The sequence below is a fragment of the Aquarana catesbeiana genome, linkage group LG12 (genome assembly GCF_042186555.1).
Source record: "Aquarana catesbeiana isolate 2022-GZ linkage group LG12, ASM4218655v1, whole genome shotgun sequence".
NCBI classification, from domain to species: Eukaryota; Metazoa; Chordata; class Amphibia; order Anura; family Ranidae; genus Aquarana; species Aquarana catesbeiana.
Genome location: NC_133335.1, coordinates 62,622,236 through 62,639,082, shown reverse-complemented (window position 1 = coordinate 62,639,082; position 16,847 = coordinate 62,622,236). Strand labels below are relative to the sequence as shown.

Below are 16,847 nucleotides of genomic sequence, written 5' to 3'. Positions count from 1 at the left end.
TAATAGATCCCCAAAAAATATGTGACATTAATATCAGTGTACCAACCAATAATCAATTCCACAGTAGCGCAACCACTGCTACTATGCAGTGAACAATAATATATTTGCAAGTGATATAATCAAAACGTGAAAATACCGGTAATACAAAATATTTAAAAAATTCTAAATAAATAAACTCTGAAGGACTTTCTGAAGGACTTTCTGAAGGACTTTCTGACTGAGTTCCAACGGAGTTTCGCTGAAACTATCTTGCCTACACAAGATCACAACAAAATCCGACCGTCTAGAACGCGGTGACGTACAACACGTATGACGGGACTAGAAAAAGGAAGTTCAATAGCGAGTAGCCAATAGTTGCCGTCTCGTACTTGCTTCAGAGCATGCTTCGTTTTTGGTCCGTCGGAACAGCATACAGACGAGCAGTTTTCCCGATAGGAACTGATTCCGTCGGAAAGATTTGAAACATGTCCTATTTCTAGGTCCATCAGAATTTTCGAAAGAGTCTGAAAATGAAGCCCACACATGATCAGAATGTCCGATGGAATGATTCCGTCTGACCTTTTCTGCCGAAAAGTCAAGTCATGTGTACGCGGCATTAATCATACGAATAAGTCCGTACAACTGTCAAAATAACATTGTATAAATCAAAAATAAATCTTCAGAGTGATTCAATTCAGGAAAGTTTGTGATTAATAGTCAACTCTCTATGTGAATAGAACCAGGAATAATACACCTTATACCCACCACCAGTGCGATTAAATAGAGCCATCTCCCCTATGGTAATGCACTCACCAGACTGACTTGCCTTTCACTCTAATGAAAAGGATTAATGGGATTAATGCACTATTGGAGGCTTTTTGTTTTCTCTCACACACATGCGATGAGATGAGACCTGCTGATTGTGGAGTGATACTACCAGGTGGATATTGACCCAAAAGCTTATTTGCCTTTTCAAGAGAGTGAAAGGCAATTCAGTCTGGTGAGTGCATTACCATAGGGAAGACGGCCCTATTTAATCGCACTGGTGGGGGATATTAGGTGTATTATTCCTGGCTCTACTCACATAAAGAGTTGACTGTTAATTACAAACTTTCCTGAATTGAATCACTGAAGATTTATTTTTAATTTATATATGGTTATTTTGACAGTTGTATGGACTTATTTGTATGATTTAGAATTTTTTTAATATTTTGTATTATTTTCAGGTTTTGATTATATTACTTGCAGATATATTATTGTTCACTGCATAGTAGCAGTGGTTGTGCTACTGTGCAATTGATTATTGGTTGGTACACTAATATTGTCATTAATTATTGTTATGTGATGGACTGATGTAGATGCTGAACAAAGGTTAAAGCCTAGTACATACAAAGAGATTATCGGCCGAATGATCGTCCATATCAAAAACAAATATTTACTAAAGTACAACAGAATAGAAATTCCGAAGTGATGTAATGTATTTGTATTGTATTTTTGGATGAGAACTGTACTGATTAAATGAAAATCATATGATCTGGTATCGTACGAAAAATATTTTCATATTTGTCCCTTCAGAAAATTTTGGATGAAAGCTGTGTACTAACGATCAGATTATTGTATGATTGCGTTGAAAGTGGTATTTTTTGTACGATATTTTGATCGCGTGTATGGGACTTCAGGCTTCACTCTGAGTTCAGTGGCTGCATGCGTGTTCCAGGTCAGTGGCTCAGAAGATATTTAAGTCAGAGATAGCCAAGCACGTAGGCTTTTCATAAATAGGTCAGCAATGTCAGCCTTCAAATTTCTCTTAGTAGAGGTTTCCTTTAAAATAATAGAGCCATTAATAATACCAACAAATATATTTCTAAAGGTTTTAGAAATTTATGAAAGCTGGATATAACAGCATTTAGTAATGAGATTGGGTTTCAGCTTGGGTTTGGTCAGAACCAAAGATTGTCCAAACCTGGAAGTTTGTTATTACTGGGCCAATGAGCTGTGGGCAGGGGATTCTGTGCCATGCGGCTGACATACACATAGGGGCGGGGATACTCGTGACATAAGGGCACATGGCCATATTAGGTTAATGATGTCATTAGCATCCCCGCCCCATTGTATACATGTATTTGCGGGGTGGGGAATCTCCTTTTCACAGCTCACTGGCACACCAGTGACAGCTGACAAACTCAATCCTATTGGTAATATGAATAAAGTTTTTCATGCCTGTATTAGGATTATATATTTGTCACATGCAGCTGAGTTCCAGTTAGTAATCCCACTGAAAGACACTGCAGTTAGCCTCTCCATAGCTTGCAATGACTGATGACATGAAACTCAGCTGCAGTACAAACGTATCTATGATGTCAAGTATTTCAAAATTTGTACTCCTTAATTTTTACATATTTGTTAGCATTTTAAACAACTCTTTTATAAAGTTTTTATTTATTTATTTATTTTGCTTATTGGTTCTATAGCAATGACACAGTAAAGGTAACTCCATAAGGGCTTGTTCACACTTACAGCCTGTGGGAGGTGAAAAAATAGTAGATGGGCTGCAGATGGGCAGGCAGTGAGGAGGCACTATAACGCCTTTCAGCTGTCTGCCTACCACACTCTGAAAAGCGATCCAAAGCAGATCGCATTTCAGAGGGCTGCAAGGCCTATCGCAAGTGTGAATGAGCCCTAAAACATGAAATGAATATCAACACTTGGCCTGGTGAACTTGTGCTGTGGTGATCTGAACTTTTACAGCATGGTGAGTATCTGCAAGAAAAACACAGCGTTTAGTAAATTTTTTTAAGCTGCTCTGCTATTTCCAAATATATGACTTCCAAAATGCAGTAAAGCCTTTAAAAAATGAGATAAGGAAGCTGTGAATAAGTTTGGATACACAGTCATGTCTACATTCAGGACTTAAAATTGGAAATAAAAGGTTGAGCTCTGGGAAACACTTTTTGAAAGATAAATAGTGCATTTTATATACAACTTTACAGACCAGACCAAAATGAGGGACAAATGATGTGGAAAAAGGGACAGAGACTTTGCTCCAAATGAGGGACAGTCCCCCAAAAACCAGGGACAGTTGGGAGCTATGTTGTAGGCCTTAAAAAGGTATCTAAACGTAAGAATAAAAAATATGATGTATTAAAGCTAACCAGTTAGATATGGTGGCTGCCTTAGTTTTCTTTTTTGAGATTTGTTCCAATATTTTAACCTAGTTATCCTTTACACACTTTCTGTACTTGGGTGAAAAGGCTAACTCATAGTACTGTATCTATAAAGGAACAAGGTTGTCACCCTAGGATGGGAAGTCAGGAATACAGAAAACCCATGCCCTTATATCCATATTATAGGGGGGCAAAAATATGTTTGTATATCATAAGCAGAGGTGACTAGTTAAGTTTAGTTCTGCCGGGTGGTAATCTACCCAGGCTAATTTATAGTATCTCGCTTGGCTGTCCCCTAAGCTGCTCCCCTACTGCTCAACTAGGATCTCCCTCTTGGCACTGAGAGAACCAAAGAGAACACATCTGCATACTGACCAAACAGCGGAGAGGCCAGACCAGCAGAGACACTTGAGGCAGCTCAGCACAGACCGCATCGATCATATCTGCACTATTGCCACAGGTAGACCAGAACATCCTCTCACTGGAAACTGCCCATTGTTCACACTGGTAGCTGGAACTGAGTTATTGGAGGTAGGACATTAACTATGCTGCACCTATACCACACCTGTACTGCACCTTTACTGCATGCTGGTTTCTTCCTGTGTTCGGTAAATCAAGCTTAATTACTGCTCACTGCTGCACTTTAGGTGATCTTGCTACTGTTTGTGCTGATCTGGACACCGTGGGGTTTATTTACTAAAGCTGGAGAGTGCAAAATCAGACTCACTTCTACATAGAAACCAATCAGCTTCCAGGTTTTATTGCCAAAGTCTAATTGAACAAGCTGAGGTTAGAAGATGCCATGCACAGCTGCACCAGGTTCTGATTGCACCAGTTTTAGCAAATATACTGTACCCCCAAGTGTCATCTTATGCCTAGTCCTTATTACTAATCACCCTGTATGCTAAATTGTGTTATTACCATTGTTAATTAATTTCTGTGCTGTCTTTGTTACCAACCATATCAGGTGACAATATATTAGGTTTGACTTTACTAACTGGTTCCGTGCCTTGTTTTCTTTGATACAGTACAACTATGGGGTACTAAGTATATCAATGATTTACTGTGATATTGCATACTTTGTACACTCAACCTAGAGTGTCAGAGGGGCTGAAAATTTTAAAGAGGTTGAGGAAAGAACAGAGAACCCAACCCATCTAGCTGCTCCTGTAGGTGTAGTGCTACAGGTGTGTACCATTACAGAGATAGAGTTACCCCATCACTCTATAACAAAGGCATTTTAGGTGTTATCTGACCCCTTTCAGACTTGGAGTATACTGACAAAAAGACCATCACCACAACTTATATCCACCAACAGAATATAGGAAACATTTACATTTGGAGATAGGCCATGCATTGTCCAATCAGGGGAAAAAAAACACAATGGCCCTTGAGGAGAATTGAACAAATTTAGTCAATTGCCATTCCTATGCCAGTTTGGATTGGATTACATGATCTAAAAGCCTCCAACTATTGGACAGCCAATTCCTCCTGACTGAATTGGTGGGAGGCACGCTACATATATACACTTGTTTCTAAATTCACAGTAGCTATCATGTGATATAGACACTCTCAACAATTGGTCCAAAGGCAGTCCAAATCTATAATCCATTGTCTTAACACTAGCATGGGTTTAGTACCTAGAAGTGAAATTGTTTTGCTGATTTGTTTAAAGAAATTTCGTACTTTACTGGTCCAAGCATTGTTATCAAGGTAGTTTGAAAAAGTATTGTATACAAGCGCAATTTCTAATGGTATACTATTTTATCTTTCTTTAGCATAGCTATTGCATGGGACACCTATAAATAAAAAAAAATTGTCTTGGTCAAGGACAGAATGTTGCATTCTCTTGATTTCTCTGTTTGCCCTTTGTCAAAAATTTGTTTAGAAGGCTATATTTATTATCTTACCAGTACTGTTGTTACGAACAGGAGCACTGTGAAAAAAGAAAGAGGATTATCATTAATTTTATAATTTTTAGGATTAAAAGTAAAATGATTTACTGAAAATTACACAAGTTGATAGACAAAATGAGGCCTTAATTAATTAAAGTGGCCATTTGCGAAAATATGGGCATGGAGTAAGCATACCAGGGCAGCGTTCAGTCTGGTGGTAGGTGTGAGATATTTAGAGACTTATTTTTGGCTGCACCCACAAGTGATTGTAAAGCCTTATTTTTTTAATAATAATAAACTTGTTATACTTACCTGCTCTGTGCAATCCTCCTCTTCTCTGATCCCTCGCTGGAACTCCTGGCTCCTCCCCCCTGCCAAGTGCCCACCATAGGAAGCCTCTTACTATGGAGGCTCCCAAGCCAATGGACGCTTTGATTGACAGCAGCTGGAACCAATGGCTCCCACTGCTGTCTCTGAGCATTATGAGGAGGGAGAGAGCCAAGAAAGCCGCTGCTCTTGTGCATATTGCTGGATAGAGATCAACCTGCGGTAAGTATAAGGGGGGGTGATGGGGGGGGGGAGAGCAGAACACAAAAGGTTTTCTTACCTTAATGTCGAGAAAGCGTTAAGGTAAAATAAAAAACCTTCAGCCTTTAGAACCACTTTTACACTTATATGGTAGTAGATAGTAGTATAATATTATATAATATTGACAAGAGTTTTAAGGATTAATTGATCGAGATTGAGATATAAGGATAACATGTCCAGTTGCCTGAACAGTTATGTTTAGTGAGCATCCTGGAAATTATAAAAAAATATATATTTAGAACTCTATTAGGTTTAAATGTCTTATTTTACCACATTTTTACTTAAAAAATTGTGCTTTTTGGCCATCTGTATCAGTAAGTGAAGAGATTTCCTGTCCAATAGACACAACAGACAGTAAGAAAAAAACTTCTGCCAAGTAAGAGGACCCTGTCAACAGAACAAATATCCTAATTGGAAGATTTGTCCTCTTCTCCTTTTCTGGTGGCAACTCAAAATTTGTGTAGCCAGGTGCTTGGCTAAGAATGGAGAGTGAGAGAAACACTGGCTGCAGCCGCTCTCTTTAGTTGATACCCTGCAGTGCTGAGCTGGTCAATAGCTACTCTATATCAGCAAGAGGAGGGAGCTGCTGAGCAGGAAGAGTTCAATAGGCTGAGTCAGGCAGCACTGCATTGTGGGAACTGTGGTCCAGAGGAGACAGACTCTACTGTAATCAGGGGCTTTTCAACTGCATTTCCCAGAGGAAGATTGCCAGGAGGCATTTTCTCAATCTGTAATGGACAGAGCTTCCTTTTGCCATGAGGGAGCCTGGAGAGTGCATATCGCTGTCCAGTGTGCACCACCACTGCGCCGCACAACAGAGGCCTGAGCAGGATACAGAGTGCTGAGTCCAAAGTCACCTGGGTGTAGAGCAGAGAGTGGACTAATTGCTGTGTGTGACTGGACGGGTAGCTGCAATATCACTGGGACTGGTGAACTGCTGCTGTGGGGATTTACTATCTCCTGCTAAAGTGACTGAGCCCTTTAGGAACTGACCATACAGCCATCTAGTAGCCCTATTTCTGCCTGCAGGCTTGACTGGGACTATTCCCACGTGCACCAATGGTACATCTGGGCCCCAACGCTAGTCGGCTGAAGGCGAAGGACTAAAGACACCCTTTACAGCTGCTACACAGTGATCTTTCCCTTTTGCTTATGATAAGAGGTACCTCTCAGAGGACATTGCACTTTATCCTAGCCTTTCTCCTAGAGTGCACTCCATACTAGTTATAGCATTATTATTCACATTGCAGCTAATACTTATATGTACTGTTTATTGTTGACTTTTGCAGATTCGCTTTTGCTGCTAATTCATAAGTTATTCACAGTCTAGTTGTACAGAACTCTCTTCTAAATTACAGTATCTTGGCATACTGATTATACTGTCTAGGGGACTATGTCTAAATCTACCTTCTGTGTGTTCATTTATGCTCAAACCACCATTTATTCTAACTCATACCAATAAATTGATTTAATTTACCACTAAGTGGTCTGTGTCTATTTCCTAATTCACAGCCATGTTAAAGGTATCTATACTCATGTTCCTATAAGTGCTTGCAGTAACTTTCACTCAACCAGGTGTGTCAGAGGGGCTGAGATTGTTCTTGGAATCGAGGCACAGAACAGATAAACCAAATTTACCAAGCAGCAAATTTGGGGGGGGGGGGGGGGGTAGCGCTGCATTTGGATCTCCCAATACTCCCTGTCTCTGTCACAATGGCCACTAGAACAAAGAGAGAGTTAGAGAGGTAAATCTCCCCAACAGGTATATATACAACAATGAAAAACCTGACAGGAATGCTGATTCTTCATGACTCTATGTAAAAGGAAAAAAAGGTTTGGCCTCTGAATATACAGTATAACTTCATACTACCAGGTTGATACTACCAAATAGTTTTCCACTTGTTATTCATTTATTGTTATTTTTGGTAATTATTTTGCTATACATACTGTATTTCATGTCCTTCTATAAGATGTTTATATGTGGCAATCTCCATCTCCAAGTGGTTCTTCTGGTCCATGAGGATTTTATAAGCGGTGTTTTGTTTTTCCAGGTCGAATCGGATTTGTCCCAGCTCTGACTCCACGTTGTTGATCAGACATTGTAACTGAGCTAGTTGAGATTGGTAAGTGGCTTCTGTTTCGGCCAATGAGTCCTCTAGAGCTGATTTCTGAAAAAAAAAAATTTAACATCATTTTAGGTTCAAGAAGTTTTGAACTTCGATTGAAGTCATTCTTTTGCAAATTGAAGTTTAAATGTACAATTTATAAATAATCTGTTATTTTATATTATAAATATTCTAGATGCTAATTTTCAAATTATATATCCTTTCTACAATGCCACTTTATAAATAAGTATATAAAAAAAAAGTCTTTCTTACCACATTTAATTGGCTTTGAAGCTCAATTTCCAGTGTTTGCAGGCTGCGTTTCAACTCCATAAGGCCACTAGAAACTGACTGCAACTGTTCAGCTCCAAACACCATATCACGGTTCAGTTCTTCACTCTGAAAATTGTATGTGAAAATGATAAGCATAGGTTTGAATCAGCTTTAAACTACCATTAAATATATATAGTTTACAAAAAAATGTTGTGTCAGTAACATCTTCAAAAACATAGGCAGAGGCATGGAAGAGTGATGACAGTAAAGACCAAGTGGTTCATCAAATCTGCCTGTTTATTTTTGGGTTTTTTATTCTTATTGTTTTTTTGTTCGTTTTTTTCCTAAGCATAGATGTATGTTTATCCCACACCTGTTTAAATTCATTTACTGTTGATTGGCTCACTACCCCTGCTGCAAGCCCATGCATCAGCTACTCTTCTGGTACAAATAATATAATATAATTAAAAAAAAATGTGGGTTATTCCTGAACTTTCCCCCTGCTATTTTCAGGCCATGTCCCTGTGCCTCTCCTTCCCTTCTTTCCTCAAGATTGTATATTTTATGTTCCTCTACTCTCTCTTCCAATATATTGTATCCCTATGACCACCATTTTGTTACCCATCTCAGGACTAACTCTATGGTATCAATATACTTTTGTAAATGTGGTCCCCAGAACTGGACACTGTATCCTAAATTAGGTCTACTAAAGCTTTACATGATGCACCCCAGAATTCAAATAGCTTTCCATGCTTCCTGGCCACACTGTTTAATTTTATTATTATTATTCTTTTTTATTATTATTATTTTGCAAAAGGTTTTTGCATCTGAAATTAGCACCCCAAAATCTTCTATTTCAAGAGAACCCATATGTTTACTTTACACGTACAGAAATATGTAAAAAGATTATATATTTTGTTACAAAGCATTAAAATTGTTAAAATCATAAGGAACACATCAATATCAAGCAATGTAGGCCTTATATACTGTCAATGCATAGTTAACTTTGCTGAAGTATCCAAGAAGGATCGATGTATTTCACATCTATAAGCTTCTTCAGGACCTTTTATATTTCGGCAGCAAAGAAAAATGACCTAACTGAATAGACAATATTTGACGTTATACATGTTATTATACTGTCATATACAGTACTTATTCTATGTTTTTTCTTTTAAGTTAGGCATTTTTCTTTACTAAAGAAGCCTATAGATGTGAAACGCATCAAACTCTTGGATACTTCTGCAAAGTTAACTATGCATTGACAGTATATATGGCCTTCATTGCTTGATAGGGATTTGTTCCTCATGATTTTAACAATTTTTAATGTTTTGTAATAAAATATATAATCTTTTTACATACTTCTGTATGTGTCTGTCCATTCTTTGTACCAGTAAAATCCAACAACATAATGGTTCTCTTGAAATAGTTGTTACAATGGATGTAGTGCATTTATAATAGCCATTTTTCACCCCAAAATCTTTCATATCTTTTTCTTTTGTAGATGACCAACATTTTAGCCTCAATATTGTATTCTAAAACCGGTTCTTCTAAAGTTTGTTATTTTGCAAAACAGTTCATGTGCAGTTCTGTAAAAGAGAGGTGAGCAAATGGCAATAGCAAGACCAGATAGTTCAGTTTTGCCAACAATACATTGATATAAATATAAAGTGATAAAAAAAACATATTAAAGTTAGACACCAGCCCTTATTTGGGAAAATAGGTTACCAGGTTCTCTAGCCCTGCCAAAGACCATTATAAACATATGAATAATAATAATAATAATAATAATAATAATAAAAATAATAATAATTGCATAATAAGATAAAAGTTAAGACATCCTCAAAGTTGGGTGCCAGCCACTTATCCTTGGTCAGATTCTGCAATCATACTCTTTGTTGGAACTTCATTTAAAAATGTTGACATGGGTTCGTTTAATAGGTTCTCCTCAGTGGTGAGTGACATGAAAGATTGCTTGTACCCCATTAATTGTTTACTTATACCCTTGGCCCAGGTACTGTACTCATGGCAACCATACCAAGAAACTAAAGTAATATCATTTTGTGCCCCCAAAATATTTCATAGTGGTCCCAGTGCTGGTAAGTATAGACAGGGCTTTTCCCCATAGTACTGTAATATCAATAATTTACAGAAAGCAGGTCAAACTTAAAAATAAAATTCTTAAAACTTAAAAATAAGTGCTTAGAAATCCCATTATGTACAGTAATCAGTGTTAAGTACAAGTTAATAACACTAATTCTAGCTCACTTTAAATGAAAGTAACCAGTAGGCAGAGGACCGCATTGGAACCTTCTGTTCATTTAAATACTGCAGAAGTAGACAGCATATAATTTGTAGTAGAGTGTAGCATAAGAAATTGCCATATTTTTTTCTCTAAAGTATTGTTTACACCTATTTTCAGCTTTGAAATCTCAGCACTGCTTATCTTCCCCAGCCTTTTCATGTCTACAAATATGCACTTTTGAAATGTAATCCCATGTCATTTCTAAGAGCAAGTTTCCTGATAGTGACTGAACAAAGACTATCTTGGCATGATTAACAGGTATAACTTTAAAGAAAACTGCAGATTTAAAAATAATAATAAAGGCAACTCTATAAAAACATTCCCAGTCCTCCAAACACAAGCGCAACTCCCACCCCAGGAGTGTTTTCGCTATCTCCAGATCTCCCATTTTATCCAAACAGTAATTGTATCAAGTTCGGGACTGGATAATACGTCCATGTTCGAGGGTATGTGCGACTCGGACCCACATGCCCCAGGTATATTATAACCTCACATCCCCCCACAGCTGCGCTCCCGTCATACGCTGTACAGTGGTCTAAGGATCTAGCTATTGATTCGGAAGCAGAAGACTGGTCAAATATTTGGACAAACAGCAAAATTGCATCTCAAAATGTTGTCGCATCAGAAGCAAACTATAAAGTTCTCATGCGGTGGTATTTGGTCCCGGTTAGGATCTCCACATTTCTACCATCCTACTCCCCAGAATGTTTCAGGGGTTGTAGCGAAAGAGGCACGCATGCACATATATGGTGGTCATGGCCAATTGTACAACGCTTCTGGGTGACAATATTCCAAATGGCCCCCGACCCCATTAAGAGAAACTATTGATCCCAATCCATCCTTTGCCCTACTGAACTATTCCCCACAGGACTATACTAGGGCACAATTACGGCTCCTCCTCCAACTAACCACTGCAGCCAAGCAAACGATAGCGAGAGCCTGGAAAACCCCAACCTTAGACATTGCTGAGGTGACGAACAGGGCTACCCAGGCTATGATACACAGCAAAATCGAAGCCACAATTCTAGACAAAATTCCCCAACATCTCAAAATTTGGTGCCCGTGGATAGACCATTTTATGCCCCCATTCTTTGATAAACACCTCCTTGAACCTTGAATTATATTGACCCCTTGCTGAATTTGGTCCGCGCGGACCACCTGACCACCCCCTTTTTTCCTCCCTCTAACTAGTATACTTCTCTTCCCCCCTTTTTTTCTTTCTCTCCTCTTATCCCCCCTCTCCCCCCTCCCAACCCCTCCCTTATTCCAATGAACACCTATGGTAACGAAGCCTACCAACTTATGTAGTGTAAATGTTATTATTGCCCTCTCCTCACAGAGTACCACCCTACACGACTCTAATCGTGTTATTAGGCCTTAGATCTCACCGAAGTTATATACTGCGATATTAACCTGACTACATAGAATCTCTACATTATCCTATACTGTATGAAATTCTATTCGAACAAATGCTACCATTGTCTTACTTCAGCAGAATGTACTCTGTTTAATGTGCTCATTCTATGCTAAACTGGAATTGTCAATAATTGTTATCCGATTGTTACCAATAAAAACTTTGAAAAGAAAAATAATAATAAAAAAAAAGAAACAAGTGCCTTTGGCTCAGAGAGGCGTTTTTTTTTTTTTTGTGCACTCTCATACGGTAAATATTAGGGTACACACATTTTTAGCCTGGTAATTATAATATTTTTATTTGTATTTTATCTAAGATACATTCTTTTAAAAATGGAGTTACCCTTGTAAGGAACATATCCTCAACCTCTTTCAGGTTTTTCTCCATTAGCTTTTCATACTCCTGTCGAATCTCAGACAAGGTTTTGTTCAAATCTTCACATGGAGCAGCATTGACTTCTACGCTGACTCTAGCACCCAAATGGGTGCGCAGACAGTTGACCTCCTGTAAAAATAAGAATAAATGAGTCTGGTACAAATGGATATTATTAGCCTGTATCCTAGAAGATCTTATTTTACTTCACCTCTTCATGGGTCTTCTTCAGCTCTTGGAGCTCCTCTTGAAGGCTGCAGACCTGTATTTGAAGATCATCTATCTCCATGTTCAGTCTCTCTAGGACTCTGTGGAGACCCTTGACATCAGCCTCGATGCTATTTCTCAGATTAATCTCCAATTCATATCTAAACAAAAGATACAAAGTATTGTATGTAAACAAGCTGCCCGGATTCAGTGGCAGAGATAACCATATCTGTGTAGCTACACAGTGAAACTAAGACCAGGGAATACAAAAAATGCAAGGAAGGGGGGATTCAGGAATTGGAACAGGAACAAGGGGAACAGAAATAAGGTAGCAGGGTACAGGACACAAGGCTAGATCAAGAGCAGGATAAACCAACATATAGTATCTGGCAGCAGAGACGTAACTAGAACCTTCAGGGCCCTGGCAGAGGAAACCTTGAAGGACCCCCCTGACCCACCCATCGGTCCCAGGGCCCTTTCGGGTCCCCCTTCCCTCCCCACCGGTCCTGGGGCCCTTTTCTCCTGTTGCGGGGGCCCTTTATTATGGTCCCGCAGTGGGACTCTTTCACATGTTCTGCAGTGGGCCCCCTTCCTACCATCTTGAGGCCCCTCCACGGCGGCAGAAAGCAAGAGATATGTCACCAGCACCTAGAGAACTCTTAATAAGAGTCAAACACAGTGGCAGAACTAGTAGGGTTGCAAAGGTCACACTTGCAACTGGGCCCTGGCATTTTGCCACTGCGGGGGTGCCCTGTCTCCTCTTGCTGACCTGCCCCTGCTATTGATAGTGCTGGTCTGGCATCTCTGTCTCCATGGTGGTGGTAGTCTATTAGGACCCAGTGTCGGTTACATTAGGGGGCTGATGGATGCATGCGGTGGAGGGGCGTCACTATTGGTTGTAGACAGCTGAGCCCCCGCCGGTTACCTAGCAGCAGTAACTCTTCATTGCTGTCTCTGTTGACATACTGATCAGGATGTGATCCAAGTGATGCTCCCAGTCGAATCAAATAAACACAGCATTTATTAGAATCAAGAGTATAGTCGCATACAGTATCTCACAAAAGTGAGTACACCTCTCACATTTTTGTGAATATTTTATTCTATTTTTTCATGTGACAACACTGAAGAAATGACACTTTGCTACAATGTAAAGTAGCGAGTGTACAGCTTGTATAACAGTGTAAATTTGCTGTCCCCTCAAAATAACTCAACACACAGCCATTAATGTCTAAACCACTGGCAACAAAAGTGAGTACACCCTAAGTGAAAATGTCCAAATTGGACAGGAGGGGCTTTTGGACTTTTCAGGCACAACTACAAAAAACTAGTTATATAAAATAATATTTTATTCACTTAGAAAAATAGATAGCAAAAAAGACATTGATTAAAAATCACAACATGTGTATATATTAAAGCGCTAGCTATACAACACCATCTAAAGTATATAGTTCTTCGGACATCTGGGTAACCACTCCAAATATTAATCGGTCCGAGAAGATGGCTAGATAGCAAGTCCGCAATCAATTCGTGTAGATATTCGATGCTCGACATGTTTCGCGTGTCATCACGCTTCCTCAAGAGCTAGACAGTATATATTGTGGCTATCAAAATACATAACATAGCATATATATAATTAATATATACAACTATAAAAAAACAGACATCTATATTGACGCCACATATTGTAAATTTAAAGAGATGTTGCTGGTTCAGACAGAGCGGTGATGAGTGCGAAGACCAAAGAGGTGATGAAAGGCTACTACGGGGGCGTACACAACATAATCTTAAATAGTACCTAAAAGGTGTGACGCAATAAAGAAAGTTCATAAAGTAGATAGAATTTTGTGTATTCCCAGTACCTGGACAGGGAGGGAAAGAAGGGGGAGTGGGGGGGGTTAAAAGGGAAGAGAAGGGGGAAGAAGCAAGAGGGAAAGAAGAAAGGAACTGAGAAGGGGGGAGGGAGGATAAGAGAGGAGAGTTAAAAAAGGGGGAGGGAAAAAGGGGGGGGGGAGGGAGGAGAAGGAAAGAAACCGCAGGAAGAAAAGAAGGGAACAAGAAGGAGGGAGGGGAAATGAGAAAGAAAAAGTCAAGAAAAAGAAGGGAGGGGAGGGGAAGGGAAGGGGAGGGAGGGAGAAAGAAAGAGAAAGAGGCGGGAAAGGAAGGGGAGGGGGGGCGAAGTAAGGGGAAGGGGGGGAGAAGGGGCGGAAGAAAAGGGAAAGAGGGAAAGAAGAAAAATAGAAAGAGAAAAAGGGACGGAGAGAAAGAGACAAGGAATTAGTATATATATAAGGGAATACTTATATCTAGAACGTATATAAAATCATGAAAAAGTAGTAGCCCGCAGGTCAGGAATAGGGATGAGCCGAACACCCCCCGGTTCGGTTCGCACCAGAACCCGCGAACGGACCGAAAGTTCGCACGAACGTTAGAACCCCATTGACGTCTATGGGACTCGAACGTTCGAAATCAAAAGTGCTCATTTTAAAGGCTAATTTGCATGGTATTGTCCTAAAAAGGGTTTGGGGACCCGGGTCCTACCCCAGGGGACATGTATCAATGCAAAAAAAACTTTTAAAAACGGCCGTTTTTTCGGGAGCAGTGATTTTAATGATGCTTAAAGTAAAAAAAAAAAAGTGAAATATTCCTTTAAATATCGTACCTGGGGGGTGTCTATAGTATGCCTGTAAAGTGACGCGTGTTTCCCATGTTTAGAACAGTCCCTGCACCAAATGTCATTTTTAAAGGAAAAAATCTCATTTAAAACTGCTTGCGGGTTTAATGTCATGTCGGGTCATGGCAATATGGATGAAAATCAGTGAGACAAACGGCATGGGTACCCCCCAGTCCATTACCAGGCCCTTTGGGTCTTGTATGGATATTAAGGGGAACCCCGCACCCAAATTAAAATAAGGAAAGGTGTGGGGCCACCAGGCCCTATATACTCTGAACAGCAGTATACAGGCGGTGCAAACAAGACAGGGACTGTAGGTTTGTTGTTAAGTAGAATCTGTTTGTAATTTTGAACATTTTTAACGTGTTTAGCTCCAGCCAAAAAATCTTTTCTAAGCTTTTTGGAAAACATAGGGAAGGGTTATCACCCCTGTGACATTTGTTTTGCTGTCTTTCCTCCTCTTCAGAAGATTTCACCTCACTTTTTTGTCCCAATGAAAAATGTTTTTTGAAAATTTGGGTTTTTTTGTGGAACAAGGATTGGAAAGCATCAGTGGAAAGGAGAAATTGTTTTCCCATATTAACTCTTACAGGAGAGAATTTCCCTTCCTAGGGGTAGATTTCATCTCACTTCCTGTTGTCTCCTTCCGTTTGCAAGTAGGAGTCGTTTGTAAGTTAGATGTTTGAAAGTAGGGTCCTGCCCTATATACTCAGCAGAAATTTGGGCCTTAGGTGTTGCTGTGGCCACAACACTGTAAGCCCTCACAGGGCCCTGCTGTGATATATTAGATCAAGAATTGTAATTACATGCCCCTGTTGAACAGGAGCTGAAAAATTAGGCCTTAGGCACTGGTGCTGGTGCCACAACACTGCAACCCCTCACAGACACTCTAGTTGGAACGCAGGAACGAGCCCTGCTGCAAATTATTGCTTCAAAAATTGTAATTACACGCCCCTGTTAGACAGGGGCAGAAAAATTGGGCCTTAGGCACTGGTGCTGGTGCCACAACACTGCAACCCCTCACAGACACTCTAGTTGGAACGCAGGAACGAGCCCTGCTGCAAAGTATTGCATCAAAAATTGTAATTACACGCCCCTGTTAGACAGGGGCAGAAAAATTGGGCCCTAGGCACTGGTGCTGGTGCCACAACACTGCAACCCCTCACAGACACTCTAGTTGGAATGCAGGAACGAGCCCTGCTGCAAAGTATTACATCAAAAATTGTAATTACACGCCCCTGTTAAACAGGGGCTGAAAAATTGTGCCTTAGGCACTGGTGGTGGCGCCCAGAACCAAAAATGTTCTTACAAGCTATCAGCGTGATGATTGAGGAGGAAGAGGATAATTACTCAGGGATAGTCACTCAGCATCAGCATAGGCAGTCTTTGAAGGGATCTGAGATTTCAAAAAAAATTATTCGGTTACATCAGCATCAGGTGCTTGGTAGCTGGTGGTGATCCAAGACTCATTCATTTTTATGAAGGTCAGCCGATCGACCGAGTCGGTGGACAGACGCACCCTGTGATCGGTTACCACGCCTCCAGCAGCACTGAATGTGCGTTCCGAAAGAACGCTGGATGCAGGACAGGCCAGTAGCTCAATTGCATACTGTGCAAGCTCTGGCCAGTGATCCATCCTCAAGACCCAGTAACCCAGAGGATTTTCGGTGGGAAAGGTGTCCAAGTCTGATCTTGCCGCTAGGTATTCCTGCACCATGTAAAACAGACGCTGGCGATGGTTGCTGGAACCGATCATACCTTGGGGCTGCGGACCAAAAAATTGTCTGAACGCATCGGTCAGACGGCCACCTTCTCCACCGCTCCTTCTTTGACTGACCGAAGCCTCAGCAACACGTTGTCCAGAAACAGGAGTTTGT

The 16,847-nt window shown here is 40.2% G+C and overlaps 1 protein-coding gene across 1 annotated transcript in view; it reads right to left on the bottom strand.

The window, feature by feature from the left end:
- Positions 1-2,677: 2,677 nt before the first annotated feature.
- Positions 2,678-16,847, bottom strand: part of LOC141113761 (keratin, type I cytoskeletal 19-like) — a 28,984-nt gene continuing 14,814 nt past the window's right edge. The window contains exons 3-8 of the mRNA XM_073607041.1: positions 12,304-12,460; positions 12,063-12,224; positions 8,005-8,130; positions 7,574-7,794; positions 5,054-5,079; positions 2,678-2,739 (exon numbers count right to left, since the gene is read on the bottom strand). Of these exons, the coding sequence (XP_073463142.1) occupies positions 2,678-2,739; positions 5,054-5,079; positions 7,574-7,794; positions 8,005-8,130; positions 12,063-12,224; positions 12,304-12,460 (754 nt within the window). The remainder of the gene's footprint in view (positions 2,740-5,053; positions 5,080-7,573; positions 7,795-8,004; positions 8,131-12,062; positions 12,225-12,303; positions 12,461-16,847) is intronic.